Source organism: Mobula birostris, chromosome 1 (assembly GCF_030028105.1).
Source record: "Mobula birostris isolate sMobBir1 chromosome 1, sMobBir1.hap1, whole genome shotgun sequence".
Lineage (NCBI taxonomy): Eukaryota > Metazoa > Chordata > Chondrichthyes > Myliobatiformes > Myliobatidae > Mobula > Mobula birostris.
Window position 1 is genome coordinate 39,821,098 of NC_092370.1, and position 15,211 is coordinate 39,836,308.

General features: G+C 42.4%; 1 protein-coding gene across 1 annotated transcript in view; it reads right to left on the minus strand.

Annotated features, from left to right (window-relative positions):
* The window catches only part of LOC140196552 (mitochondrial fission regulator 1-like), a 33,090-nt gene extending 18,122 nt beyond the window's left edge, over positions 1–14,968 (minus strand). The window contains exons 1-3 of the mRNA XM_072256001.1: positions 14,883–14,968; positions 8,049–8,185; positions 7,737–7,841 (exon numbers count right to left, since the gene is read on the minus strand). Of these exons, the coding sequence (XP_072112102.1) occupies positions 7,737–7,841; positions 8,049–8,114 (171 nt within the window). The 5' untranslated portion in view covers positions 8,115–8,185; positions 14,883–14,968. The remainder of the gene's footprint in view (positions 1–7,736; positions 7,842–8,048; positions 8,186–14,882) is intronic.
* Between the last annotated feature and the right edge of the window lie 243 nt (positions 14,969–15,211).

A 15,211-nucleotide genomic window follows, 5' to 3' on the forward strand; every position in this document is an offset into this window, starting at 1 on the left:
TTGCTGAGGATACAACCATTGTTGGTAGAATCTCAGGTGGCGACGGGAGGGTGTACAGGCGTGAGATATGCCAACTATTGGAGTGGTGCCGCAGCAACAACCTGGCACTCAACGTCAATAAGACAAAAGAACACATACTAATCCCTCATAGAGGGATCAGAAGTGGAGAAAGTGAGCAGCTTCAGGTTCCTGGGTGTGAAGATCTCTGGGGATCTAACCTGGTCCCAACATATCGATGTAGTTATAAAGAAGGTAAGGCAGTGGCTACACTTTATTAGGAGTTTGAAGAAATTTGGCATGTCAACAAATACACTCAAAAACTCCTATAGTTGTACCGTGGAGAACATTCTGACAGGCTGCATCACTGTCTGGTATGGAGGGGCTACTGCACAGGACCAAATGAAGCTGCGGGAGGTTGTAAATCTAGTCAGCTCCAACTTGGGTACTAGCCTACAAAGTACCCAGGACATCTTTAGGGAGCAGTGTCACAGAAAGGCAGCATCCATTATTAAGGACCTCCAGCACCCAGGGCATGCCCTTTTCTCACTGTTACCATCAGGTAGGAGGTACAGAAGACTGAAGGCACACACTCAGCGATTCAGGAACAGCTTCTTCCCCACTGCCATCCGATTCCCAGATGGACATTGAACCTTTGAACACTACCTCACTTTTTAAAAAAAAAATATACAGTATTTCTGTTTTTGCATTAAAAAAAATCTATTCAATATATGTAATTGATTTACTTGTTTATTTATTTTATTTATTATTATTTTTCCCTCTGCTAGATTATGTATTGCATTGAACTGCTGCTGCTAAGTTAATAAATTTCATGTCATATGCCGGTGATAATAAATCCAATTAGTTTTAGAGATCCTAAGATTGTAAGACATTGGAGCAGAATTAGGCCATTTAGCCCATCGAGTCTGCTCCGCCATTCAACCATAGCTGATCTTTTTACCCCCTCGTCAACCCCAACTACCCGGCCTTCTCCCCTCTTGTCCTAGACACCCCCACCAAGGGAAACATGCTTTCCACATTGTCTAGGCCTTTCAAAACTCTAAAGGTTTCAATGAGATTCCCCCCCACCCTTCTAAATTTCAGCGAGTACAGAACAAGAGCCATCAGATGTTCTTCATTTGATAACCCTTTCATTCCCGGAATCATCTTTGTGATCCACCTCTGGACCCTCTCCAATGCCAGCACATCTTTTCCTAGATGAGCAGCCCAAAATTGCTCACAATACTCAAGGTGAGGACTCACCAGTACCTTATAAAGCCTCAGCATCACATCCCTGCTCTTGTATTCTAGACCTCTTCAAATGAAGGGTAACATGGCATTTGCCTTCCTCACCACCGACTCTACCTGCAAGTTAACCTTCAGGGTGTTCTGCACAAGGACTCCCAAGACACATTGCATCTCAGATTTTTGGATTTTCTCCCCGTTTAGAAAATAGTCTGCATATTCATTACCATCAAAGTGCATGACCAAGCATTTTCCAACATTGTATTTCATCTGCCACTTTTTGCCCATTGTGTCTAAATCCTTCTGCAGTGTGTCTGTTTCCTCAGCACTACCTGCCCCCACCAATCTTTGTATCATCTGCAAACTTGGCAACAAAACCATCTATTCCATCATCTAAATCATGGATATACAGCATAAAAAATGTGGTCCCAACACCAGCCGCTGCAGAACACCACTAGTCACTGGCAGCCAACCAGAAAAAGATTCTTTTATTCCCACTCACTGCCTACCAATCAGCCAATGTTCTAACCAGGTTAGTAACTTTCCTGTAATACCTTGGGCTCTTAACTTGGTAAGCAGCCTCATGTGTGGCACCTTGTCAAAGGCCTTCTGAAAGTCCAAATATACAACATCCACTGTATCCCTTTTATCTATCCAACTTATAATCTTCTCAAAGAATTCCAACAGGTTCATCAGGGAAGATTTTCCCTTAAGGAAACCATGCTACCTTTGTCCTACCTTGTCCTGTGTCACCAAGTACTTTATAACCTCATCCTTAACAATTGACTCCAACATCTTCCCAACCACTGAGGTCACACTAACTGGTCTATAATTTCCTTTCTGCTGCCTTTCACCTTTCTTAGAGTGGAGTGACATTTGCAATTTTCCAGTCCTCTGGCACCATGCCAGAGTCCAATGATTTTTGAAAGATCATTGCTAACGCCTCCACAAGCTCTACTGTTAACTCTTTCAGAACCATAGGGTGCAGTTCATCTGGTCCGGATGACCTATATCAGGTCTTTCAGCTTTTTGAGCACCTTCTCCCTTGTAAGAGTAATTGCATTCACTTGTCTTCCTTCACAAACTGTAACATCAGGCACACTGCTAGTGTCTTCCACAGTGAAGACTGATGCAAAATACTCATTAAGCTCATCAGCCATCTCCTTGTCTCCCATTATTATTTCTCCGGCCTCATTTTCTAGTTGTCCTATTTCCACTCTCATCTCTCTTTTTTTTTACATACTTGAAAAAGCTTTTACTATCCTATCCGCTTTGATATTGTTTTCTAGCTTGCTTTCATATTTTGTCTTTTCCATCCTAATGATTCTCTCAGTTGCTCTGTGTAGGGTTTTAAAAGCTTCCCAATCCTTTATCTTCCTGCTAAATTTTGCTTTGTTGTATGCCCTCTCTTGTTTTTACATTAGCTTTGACTTCCCTTGTCAGCCACAGTTGTACTATTTTGCCATTTGAGTATTTCTTCATTTTTGGAATACATCTGTCTAGCACCTTCCTCATTTTTCCAAGAAACTCACTCAATTGCTGCTCTGCTGTCATCCCTGCCAGCATCTCCTTCCAATTTACTTTGGCCAGCTCCTCTCTCAGACCACTGTAATTTCCTTTACTCCACTGAAAGATTGTTACGTTGGACTTTAATTTCTCCCTATCAATTTCAAACTGAACTCAATCATATTGTGATCACAGGTCCTAAGGGTTCTTTTACCTTAAGCTCCCTAATCTCCTCTGGTTCATTACATAACACCCAATCCAGTATAGTTGATCTCCTAGTAGGGTCAACGACAAATTGCCCTAAAAAGCTATCTTGTAGTCATTCAACAAACTCACTCTCTTGAGATCCATTACCGACCTAATTTTTGCATGTTAAAATATACAATGACTATCATAACGTGGCCCTTTTGACATGCCCTGTTGTAATCTGCAGTCCACATGCCAGCTACTGTTGAGAGGCCTGTATATAACTGCCAAGTGTCCTTTTATCTTTGCGGTTTCTTAACTCATTCCACAAGGATTCAACGTCTTCTGGTCCTATGTCACATCTTTCTACTGATTTGATACCATTCTTTACCAACAGAGCCTTGCCACCTCCTCTGCCTAGCTTTCTATCCCTCCGATACAATGTGTACCTTGGATATTCAGCTCCCAACTACAATCATCCTTCAGCCATGATTCAGTGATGGTCACAACACCATATCTGACAATCTGTAACAGTGCAACAAGATCATCCACCTTATTTCTTATACTCCTTCCATTGAGATTTAACATTGAGTGCTGTATTTGCTATCCTTTTTGATTTTGCATCCCTAATGCACTGATACTCATCCTGTTGGCCGCAATTTTGTCTTATCATCTGCCTGCTCTTTCTGACAGTCTGACTGCATGCTATTTCTGCTTTTTTAACCATACGTCCTATCTTGAGTCCCTTCATTCCAGGTCCCACCCCCTGCCAAATTAGTTTAAACCCTCCCCAACAGCTCTAACAAACCTGCCCGCAAGAATATTGGTCCCCCTCTGGTTCAGATACAACCCGTCCCTTTTGTATAGGTCAAACCTCCCCAAGAAGGGATCTCAATGATCCATGAAACTAAAGCCCTATCCCCTGAACCAGCTTTTCAGCCATGCATTTATCTGCCAAATTATCCTGCTTCTACCCTTATTAGCACGTGGCACAGGTAGCAATACAGAAATTACTATCCTGGAAGTCCTGCTTCTCAGCTCTCTGAGCTCTCTCTTCAGGATCTCATTGCTTTTCCTTCCTATGCCATTGGTACCAATATGTACCAAGACATCTGGCTGCTCTCCCTCCCTCTCTAAAATGCTGTGGACACGATCCGAGATGTCCCTGACCCTGGCACCTGGGAGGCAACATAACAGTCAGGTGTCCTGTTCACGTCTGATTATTATCTCCTCACTCTCCCATATAAGTTACAGATCATCCAGCTGCTGCTCCAGATCCCTAACGCTGTCTTCAAGAAGCTGCAGCTGGATGCATTCACACACTTTTCTTAGCTAACTTTTACCATCTCCTGGGGCTTTGTCCTGTGCAACTTTCAGAGCAAAGTTTCTGACTCAGTATCTCCAATTTGTTCAGAAAAAAACTTCCTTGTACAAGATCAGAATCAACACCTTCAGATCACATTTCAACACAACTTGTAGTGTCACAAACTCGACTCAAAAATAATTATTCTTTCCGACAACATCAAGGGCAACTAGGAGTGATTATTAAATACAAGTATTCTCAAAATCATTGACCTGAATCATTTGTTCCTTCAATCTGCACTAATGGTGAGAAAAAGTTAAAAGCACATCCTTGCATTGCTTCATGATAATAACACAGTAAGCAATTCATCCTTGCAATACAAAAATAATACAGCAAATTGTAAGCAATTAGCTTCTTAGAGGGGTCACTGACCTGCAGCAGGTATGTGTCAGTCAGAGCATGAGCAGAGCTATCAGAAAGAGAATAAGGAAAGAGGCTCAGATCGAAAAGCAGCAAGAGCAAAATATCGTTGGAGAATATTTAGGAGACTTCTGAAGATGTCCGGTCATCATTAACCATAACAAAATATAATTTCTCAAACTTTCAAGAAAATGTATGTAGCATAAATAGTGGAAAGTGTAACTGATTATTAGTAATAGTTTAAAAGGATTTTATGTTTTTATAATATGGTTTCCATTATGCAAGCTATTTAGATGGAAAAGTTAAATTAATGAAATAACAGATCAAAAACTACAAGTGATCAAAACCTAAAACCATCCTTTCAATTCCTGAAACCATTCGAGGCAGCTTATTCTAAATAGGTCTCGACCCCAGGACAGCCAGCTATTTATTGTACTATTTACTTGTTTACTTTATGCATTTTAAATTATATTTTATCAACTTGTTTATAAAATAATATTTTGATTTATATGCTGTGTGTAATACATGTTGTATGGGTGAACCATGGTCTGGAGGAACTTTCTGTTAGGTTGTATATACGTGCAGTTAGATGACATTAAACTTGAACTTAAAAGCTATAAATCTTGAACAAATGAACTTTTTCAAAAAAAAGTATTTTTTTGGGTACAAGTACAGAAATCCAATACGTGACTGAGTGAAATGACAAATGTCATGATGACATATTTACATTGCCCATTAAAGGTATTCACTCCCTTGGAAGTTTTCATGTTTTATTGTTTTTACAGCATTGAATCTCAGTGGATTTAATTTGTTTTTTTTGGCACTAATCAACAGAAAATAATCTTTTGTGTCAAAGTGAAAACAAATTTCTACAAATTGGTAAAAATTTATTAAACACAAAACAATTGATTGCATAATTACTCACCCCCTTCAAGTCAGTATTTAGTAGATGCAACTTTGTCAGCAATTACAGCTGTGAGTCTGTGTGGATAGATCCCGATCAGCTTTGCACACCTGCCCTCTACCATTTTCCCTCATTCTTCTTTAGAAAACTGCTCGAGCTCTGTCAGATTGCACGAGGATCGTGAGTGAACAGCCCTTTTCAAGTCCAGCCACAAATTCACAATTGGATTGAGGTCTGGACTCTGACTTGGCCAGTCCAGGACCTCACTTTGTTGTTTTTAAGCCATTCCTGCATAGCTCTGGCTTTATGCTTGGGGTCATCATCTTGCTGGAAAACAAATCTTCTCCCATGTTACAAGTCTCTTGCAGACTGCATCAGGTTTTCCTCCAGGATTTCCCTGTATTTTGCTGCATTCATTTTACCCTCTACCTTCTCAAGCTTTCCAGGGCCTGCAGCAGTGAAGTATCCCCATAGCATGTGGCAGCCACCACCATGCTTCATGGTAGAAGGTGTGCTTTTGATGATGTGCGGATTTTGGCTTATGTCAAACATAGTGTTTAGGTTGATGGCCTAAAAGCTCAATTTTGGTTTCATTAGACCATAGAACATTCTTCCAGCTGACTTCAGAATCTCCCGCATGCCTTCTGGCAAACTACAGTTGAGATTTCACGAGTTTTTTTCCCCCAACGGTTTTTTCTTTGCCACTCATCCATAAAGCCACGACTGGTAAAGCAGCCGAGCAACAGTTGTTGTACGCACGTCTCTCCCACGTCAGCCACTGAAGCTCTGTTGTACGCACCGTCTCTCTCACCTCAGCCACTGAAACTTTGTTGTACGCACCATCTCTCCCATGTCAGCCACTGAAGCTTTGTTGTATGCACCCTCTCCCACCTCAGCCAGTGAAACTTTGTTGTATACACTCTCTCCCAGCCCAGCTACTGAAGCCTGTAACTCCCCAGAGTTGTCATAGGTTTCTTGGTGGCCTCCCTCACTAGACCCCTTCTTGCACACTCAGTTTTGAGGATGGCCTACTCTAGGCAGATTTACAGCTGTGCCATATTCTTTCCATCTCTCGATGACTGACTTAACTATACTCCAAGGGATAGTCAGTGACTTGGAAATTTTCTTATATCCATCTCCTGGCTTGTGCTTTTCAATAACCTTTTCACGGAATGTCCTTTTATCTTCATGGTGTAGTTTTGCCAGGATACTGCCTCACCAGCAGCTGAATTCAATCCATTCAGCTGCTCTGCCATTCCATCATGGCTGATCCCAGATCCCACTCAACTCCACACACCTATCTTCTTGCCATATCCATTGATAACTTCCACCTTAAATATGCCCACAGATTATGACTCCACCATAGTCGGTGGAAGAGCATTCTACAGATTCACCACTCCTTCGCTAAAAAAATTCCTTACTTCTGTTCTAAAATGTTGCCGCTCAATTTTGCTTTGCCCTCTAGTTTTGGATAACCCCACCACAGGAAACACCCTCTCCACATCCACCCTATCTAGTCCTTTCAACGTTCGGTAGGCTTCATTGAGATCACCCTGCATTCTTCTAAACTCCAGTGAGTACAGGCCCAAAGCCGCCAAACACTCCTCATATGTTAACCCCTTCATTTCTGAATCATCCTCATCAACCTCCTCTGGACTCTCTGCAATGACAACACACCCTTTCTGAGATATGGGCCCAAAACTGTTGACAACTCTCTGTGCAGCCTGACTAGTGTCTTATAAAGGGCATTATCTCCTCACTTTTATATTCTATTCCCCTTTAAATAAATGCCAACGTTGCTTCTGACGATCCAGGTACAGGTATATATTTATTATAATCAATTGAAACACAGGTGATCTTCGTTTAACTACTAATGTGACTTCTAAAACCAATTGGCTGCGCCAGTGATGATTTGATGTGTCGTATTAAAGGGAGTGAATACTTATGCAATCAATTATTGTGTTTTACATTTGTAATTAATTTACACCACTTTGTAGAGATCTGTTTTCACTTTGACTCAAAAGTCTCTTTTTCTTTGATCGGTGTCAAAAAAGCCAAATTAAATCTGCTGTGATTCAATGATGTATAACAATAAAACATGAAAATTTTCTGGGGGGGGGGGCACTGTACATCATTGAGATGACTTATAATAAGAGCATTGCTTGTATGCCTTACCTGAAAGTGAACTCTAGGACATGGTTTAAGAGGTAGGTTGGTGCCTATTCTCCGAATAATACTACGAGATGAACCATACCGTCTGTTTGTCCAGAACAGCTGCAACTGGAAGTATAAATAATATTTTCAATTTCAATAAAATACACTACTGATAAATTATACAGAAAATCTTCATGCAGCTTGCTTTAAGACCACAAAGTTACCAAGAAATGTAAGAACCATAAATCCATTGGAGACTACATGTAGCAATATATCAGGTAATACAATGTTGGCTTGAAACACTTACAAAATAAAAAGAATATATCAACTTACTGAATTCATGTCCACTCCAGCATATTCCAAGAACATCTTAATCACTTCAAACAGGAATAAAAACATCAGGGCTACATCACAAGTTTGCAATCCACATTATGTAGGAATCTGGAAAGTTTAGGCAGCCCATATTTCAACTGAAAGAAAGAATATAATCAGGCAAACGTTCATAGGCAATGATATATTTGCTAACATTGTATTCTTCACCACTATTTTCAACCAAATAAATGGTTCAATATGAAAAGTTAATTAACAACACATTAAACGCTACATATAGCAGCCTTCCTGTTCCTAATCAGTGTAATTTTGAATGACAGGCCAGTGATGTTGTGGGGATGGAACTAGACTCACTGACGGTGGTGTCTGAAAAGAGGATGCTGTCGAAGTTGCATGCCATCTTGGACAATGTCTTCAATCCACTACATAATATACTGGTTGGGCACAGAAGTACATTCAGCCAGAGACTCATTCCACCGAGATGCAACACAGAGCATCATAGAAAGTCATTCCTGCCATCAAACTTTACAACTCCTCCCTTGGAGGGTCAGACACCCTGAGCCAATAGGCTGGTCCTGGACTTATTTCCTGGCGTAATTTACATATTACTATTTAATTATTTATGGTTTTATTACTATTTAATTATTTATAGTGCAACTGTAACTAAAACCAATTTCCCCCGGGATCAATGAAGTATGACTGTGACTATAAAAGGAATAGAAGTGCTGTACTTATGTCACTCCGTTGCAAGTGCAAAATACAAGATGAAAATAATTCAATAAACTCTGATCAATAAACTGCTGAGTTCCTCTAACATTTTGTCTATGTTGCTTTGGATTTCCAGCATTTGTAGAGTTTCTTGTGTTTATGATTTGATACTCTACTTTAAAAAGTACTTTATTACATTTAGAATTAGTATTACACTCTGACCATTCAAATTAAATGCAACGTGCGGCTCAGTACAAAAGCAGCATACAGAAACAACATTCTCAAATTCTGCACCATAAAAGTCTACCCAAGCTCAATCTGCACAGGTGGACAACTTTAGTGTTAGTTACTTCACATAATTATTTCATAATTTCCCAATACCAAGTTCACCTTCATGCATTTGTACCTGTTAAAATTCTGCAGTAGTCATAATTATCCCTGTTCTGGTTTACTTATGGATGTGTGTAAAAACAGTAACAGCACAAGTGCAGATCGACTAAAAACTATTGAAAGTCCGATCAGACAACGGCACATACCTTTAAGTGTGTGATATAAACAAAAAGTATATAGAGTATAGAATACTACAGCACAGTACAGGCCCTTCGGCCCACATTGTTGTGTTGACCCTCAACCCCTGCCTCCCATATAACCCCCCACCTTAAATTCCTCCATATACCTGTCTAGTAGTCTCTTAAACTTCACTAGTGTATCTGCCTTCACCACTGACTCAGGCAGTGCATTCCATGCACCAACCACTCTCTGAGTAAAAAACCTTCCTCTAATATCCCCCTTGAACTTCCCACCCCTTACCTTAAAGCCATGTCCTCTTGTATTGAGCAGTGGTGCCCTAGGGAAGAGGCATTGGCTATCCACTCTATCTATTCCTCTTATTATCTTGTACACCTCTATCATGTCTCCTCTCATCCTCCTTCTCTCCAAAGAGTAAAGCCCTAGCTCCCTTAATCTCTGATCACAATGCATACTCTCTAAACCAGGCAGCATTCTGGTAAATCTCCTCTGTACCCTTTCCAATGCTTCCACATCCTTCCTATAGTGGGGCGACCAGAACTGGACACAGTACTCCAAGTGTGGCTTAACCAGAGTTTTATAGAGCTGCATCATTACCTCGCGACTCTTAAACTCTATCCCTCGACTTATGAAAGCTAACACCCCATAAGCTTTCTTAACTACCCTGTCTACTTGTGATGCAACTTTCAGGGATCTGTGGACATGTACCCCCAGATCCCTCTGCTCCTCCACACTACCAAGTATCCTGCCATTTACTTTGTACTCTGCCTTGGAGTTTGTCCTTCCAAAGTGTACCACCTCACATTTCTCCAGGTTGAACTCCATCTGCCACTTTCCAATCCACTTCTGCAACCTATCAATGTCTCTCTGCAATCATCGACAATCCTCTACACTATCTACAACACCACCAACCTTTGTGACGTCTGCAAACTTGCCAACCCACCCTTTTACCCCCACATCCAGGTTGTTAATAAAAATCATGAAAAGTAGAGGTCCCAGAACCAATCCTTATGGGACACCACTAGTCACAACCCTCCATTCCGAATGTATTCCCTCCACCACAACCCTCTGCCTTCTGCAGGCAAGCCAATTCGGAATACACCTGGCCAAACTTCCCTGGATACCATGCCTTCTGACTTTCTGAATAAGCCTACCGTGTGGAACCTTGTCAAATGCCTTACTAAAATCCATATAGATCACATCCACTGCACTACCCTCATCTACATGCCTGGTCACCTCCTCAAAGAACTCTATCAGGCTTGTTAGATATGATCTGCCCTTCACAAAGCCATGCTGACCCTGATCAGACCATGATTCTCTAAATGCCCATAGATCCTATCTCTAAGAATCTTTTCCAACAGCTTTCCCACCACAGACGTAAGGCTCACTGGTCTATAATTACCCGGACCATCCCTACTACCTTTTTTGAACAAAGGGACAACATTCGCCTCCCTCCAATCCTCCGGTACCATTCCCGTGGACAATGAGGACATAAAGATCCTAGCCAGAAGCTCAGCAATCTCTTCCCTCAACTCATGGAGCAGCCTGAGGAATATTCCGTCAGGCCCTGGGGACTTATCCACCCTAATGTATTTTAACAACTCCAACATTGCCTCTCCCTTAATACCAACATGCTCCAGAACATCAACCTCACTCATATTGTCCTCACCGTCATCAAGTTCCCTCTCATTGGTGAATACAGAAGAGAAGTATTCACTGAGGATCTCGTTCACTTCCACAGCCTCCAGGCACATCTTCCAACCTTTATCTCTGATCGGTCCTACCTTCACTCCTGTCAGCCTTTTGTTCTTCACATAATTTAAGAATGACTTGGGGTTTTCCCTTACCCTACTCGCCAAGGCCTTCTCATGCCCCCTTCTTGGTTCTCTCAACCCCATCTTAAGCTCCTTTTATGCTTCCCTATATTCCTCAATAGACCCATCTGATCCTTGCTTCCTAAACTTCATGTATGCTGCCTTCTTCCACCTGACTAGATTTTCCACCTCGTCACCCAGGGTTCCTTCACCCTACCATTCTTTATCTTCCTTACCGGGACAAATTTATCCCTAACATCCTGCAAGAGATCTCTAAACATCGACCACATGTCCATAGTACATTTCCCTGCAAAAATATCATCCCAATTCACAACCGCAAGTTCTAGCCTTATAGCCTCATAATTTGCCCTTCCCCAATTAAAAATTTTCCTGTCCTCTCTGATTCTATCCTTTTCCATGATAATGCTGAAGGCCAGGGAGCGGTGGTCACTTCCCCCAGATGCTCACCCACTGAGAGATCTGTGACCTGACCTGGTTCGTTATCCAATACTAGATCTAGTATGGTATTCCCCCTAGTCGGCCTGTCAACATACAGTAACAGGAGTCCATCCTGGACACACTAACAAACTCTGCCCCATCTAAACCCTTGGAACTAATCAGGTGCCAATCAATATTAGGTAAGTTAAAGTCACCCATGAAAATCACCCTGTTATTTTTGCACCTTTCCAAAATCTGCCTCCCAATCTGCTCCTCGGTATCTCTGCTGCTACCAGGGGGCCTATAGAATACCCCCAATAGAGTAACTGCTCCCTTCCTGTTCCTGACTCCACCCATACTGACTCAAAAGATGATCCTGCTACATTACTCACCCTTTCTGTAGCTGTAATGGTATCCCTGACCAGTAATGCCACCCCTCCCCCACTTCCCCCCGCCCCCCCCCCCCCATCCCTTTTAAAGCACTGAAATCCAGGAATATTGAGAATCCATTCCTGCCCTGGTGCCAGCCAAGTCTCTGTAATGGCCACTACATCATAATTCTATGTATGTATCCAAGCTCTCAGTTCATCACCTTTGTTCCTGATGCTTCTTGCATTGAAGTACACACACTTCAGCCCTTCTGCCTTCCTGCCTTTACACCCTTTATTCTGCTTCTCTTTCCTCAAAGCCTCTCTGTATGTTAGATCTGGCTTTACTCCATGCACTTCTTTCACTGCTCTATCGCTCTAGGTCCCATCCCCCTTGCAAATTAGTTTAAACCCTCCCGAACCATGCTCACAAACCTACCTGCAAGGATATTGCTCCCCCTCGAGTTCAGGTGCAACCCATCCAATCTGTACAGGTCCCACCTTCCCCAGAAGAGATCCCAATGATCCAGAAATCTAAAACCCTGCTCCCTGCACCAACTCCTCAGCCACGCATTCTACTGTCATCTCCTCCAAATCTTACAATCACTGTCACGTAACACTGGCAGCAACCCTGAGAACGCCACCCTTGAGGTCCTGTTCTTCAGCCTTCTGCCTAGTTCCCGAAACTCACACTTCAGGACCTCATCCCTCTTCCCGCCTATGTTGTTGGTACCAACATGTATCATGACTTCTGGTTGTTTCCCCTCTTGTACCAGGATGTCGTGCACCCGGTCAGAGACATCCCGGACCCTGGCACCTGGGAGGCAACAAACCATGCGGGTGTTATCATCACGTCCACAAAATCTCCTGTCTGCTCCCCTGACTATAGAGTCTCCAATGACAACAGTCAGACTCAGTGCCAGAGGCCCTGCCACCATGGCTCACACCTGGCCGGTCGTCCCCGCCAACAGTATCCAGGACGGTAAACTTATTATTCAGGGGAATGGCTACAGGGGTGCTCTGCACTACCTGTCTACTCACCTTTGCTTCCCCCCCCTCTGACTGTCACCCAATGATCCGCTTCTGGCAGCCTAGGTGTGACCACCTCCATGTAGCTCTCATCTATGACTGCCTCATTCTCCCTTACAAGTCGAAGGTCATCTAGCTGCTGCTCCAGATTCCTAATATGGTCTTCCAGATCGCCCAGCCGTATGCACTTCTGGCAGATGTGACTCTGCGGGAGAGGGGAGTTCCCCCACGACTGCCACATCTCACATGAGAGGCACATCACCGTCTCAGGAAGCATTGTAAAAACTGGGAACAAGCTCGTCCTCTGCCTCTTCTCATCGAAGCCTCTCGAGTCAAAGCTTCAAAGCTCCACTCCTTCACTGGCCCACTCTCTCACAAGCCGCTCCGCTTGAGCTTCCCCTCTATTTATTTGTTTGAGCTTTTCAAACTGCCTGGTCACCTGACCTCGATTGCCCAATCAGCTGCTTTCTGCTGAGTCTGAGCTATTCAAATCTTGATTGCAGTCCAATTGCCAAAACTGCCAGAATCTCTAGAGTCAAAGCCTCAAAGCTCCACTCCTTCACTGGCCCACTCACTCACTGGCCACTTTCCACAAGTGTATATTATAAACACTTGTTTGAACTATCACTTGGCACTTGAGTTCTCTGGACATTATCAATTCAGAAGAGTATGTTGCACATTTGAGCCTTAATAAAATATACTTATTAATTACAAAATAATCAGAGTAAAATAAAATCACTGACTTTAATCTTACAGTTAATTAACACACTTCTATAAAAAGATTTGGAAGCTTTGCAAACATCTCCACGATTAAGAGTTTGAGGAGATTTGGTATGTCACTAAAGCCAAATTGCTACAAAGGTAACTTTCTAACTGCACCACCATCTGGTATGGAGGGGCCACTGCACAGAATCAAAAAAAAAGGGGCAGAGGTTGGAAACTCAGTCAGCTCTATTATGAACACAAGCCTCCTCACCATCAAGGACATCTTATAAAGCTATACCACAAAAAGGTGGCATCCATCATTGAGGACCCCCATCACCCCAGAAATACCCTTTTCTCATTATCACCATCAGATAGGAGGTACAGAGCCACACGTTCCACATTTTAAGAACAGCTTTTCTCCTTCCACCATCAGATTTCTGAACAATGAATCCATGAACTTTACTTCACTATCTTCATTTCTACACATTTTTAAACATATGCCACATACAGCATAGTTAATGTATTGCACTGTACTGCCTAAAAACAGCAAATTTCACGACATAAGTCAATGATTAAGAAGCCTAACTGAATAGTCGACGTTTCCAGCCGAGACCCTTCATTAGGATTCAGAAGTGAGTGTGTTGTCATTAACAGTGCACAGTAATACTTACTGAAATCGTCTGGGATTCAAATTTCAACATTAGATAAGCCACCTGAAAATGCACAAGCCTTTCGAAACCTTACAGTAAACTCCAGTAATTTTACTAAAGACTGACGAACTCCTGAGCCACTAAATATTTAGATCACCCATTTTATCAATTTAATCTCGCCGTACGTCGAGCTATACCATATAATACATTCAGCCAAAACTGGGTCTCTGTTTTTGTTTCTAATCCTTGAGGAACAAAATGTGTAAAATTAACTACAATGAATGAATCATCCAGTCGATTCTCTGGACTGCCTGCTTAGAGATAATGTACCGAACTAAAGCTACTTGATAGCCAATTAAGGAAGATCTGGGCCTCTTGCAAACCCTCAAGAGGGCCCGGACCCTAGGGTCGAGGAATAGGGGTCCCGAAATGGGTACTGAGCTAGGCACCAGATAGCATCCAACCCCAGGAGAAGGATCTGGACCCGAAACGTGGACTATCCACTTCTCTCCGCAGATATTGCCTGACCCGCTGAGACTCTCCACCAATTTGTTTATAACATTAGCAAGCATTCTGTCGTGTTGTAATAGGACTCACTTTGGAAGAGAGGAATGAATAACTCGACTGTCTTTCGCGGATAACCGGCTAAAACATCCAAACATGCCGCCACTCTCAATGCCGCGCAAACCAGCAACATCAGCGCATGCGCAGCGAACCCACCAGCTTCAGCGTTTCTTACGGCCAAAATATATTCAATACCTTTTTCAAAATCCATGTTTTAAAATCAGTTACTTAAATAACTATAATCCTTATAATTTAAAAAAACACAGAAGTTTAATTTTACAGAACGGACTAGCCTACGGCAGTAATGTGATACGTAATTGGCTCCTTTTCGTGACTATTCGGGGGAAAATAAACCAATGAGG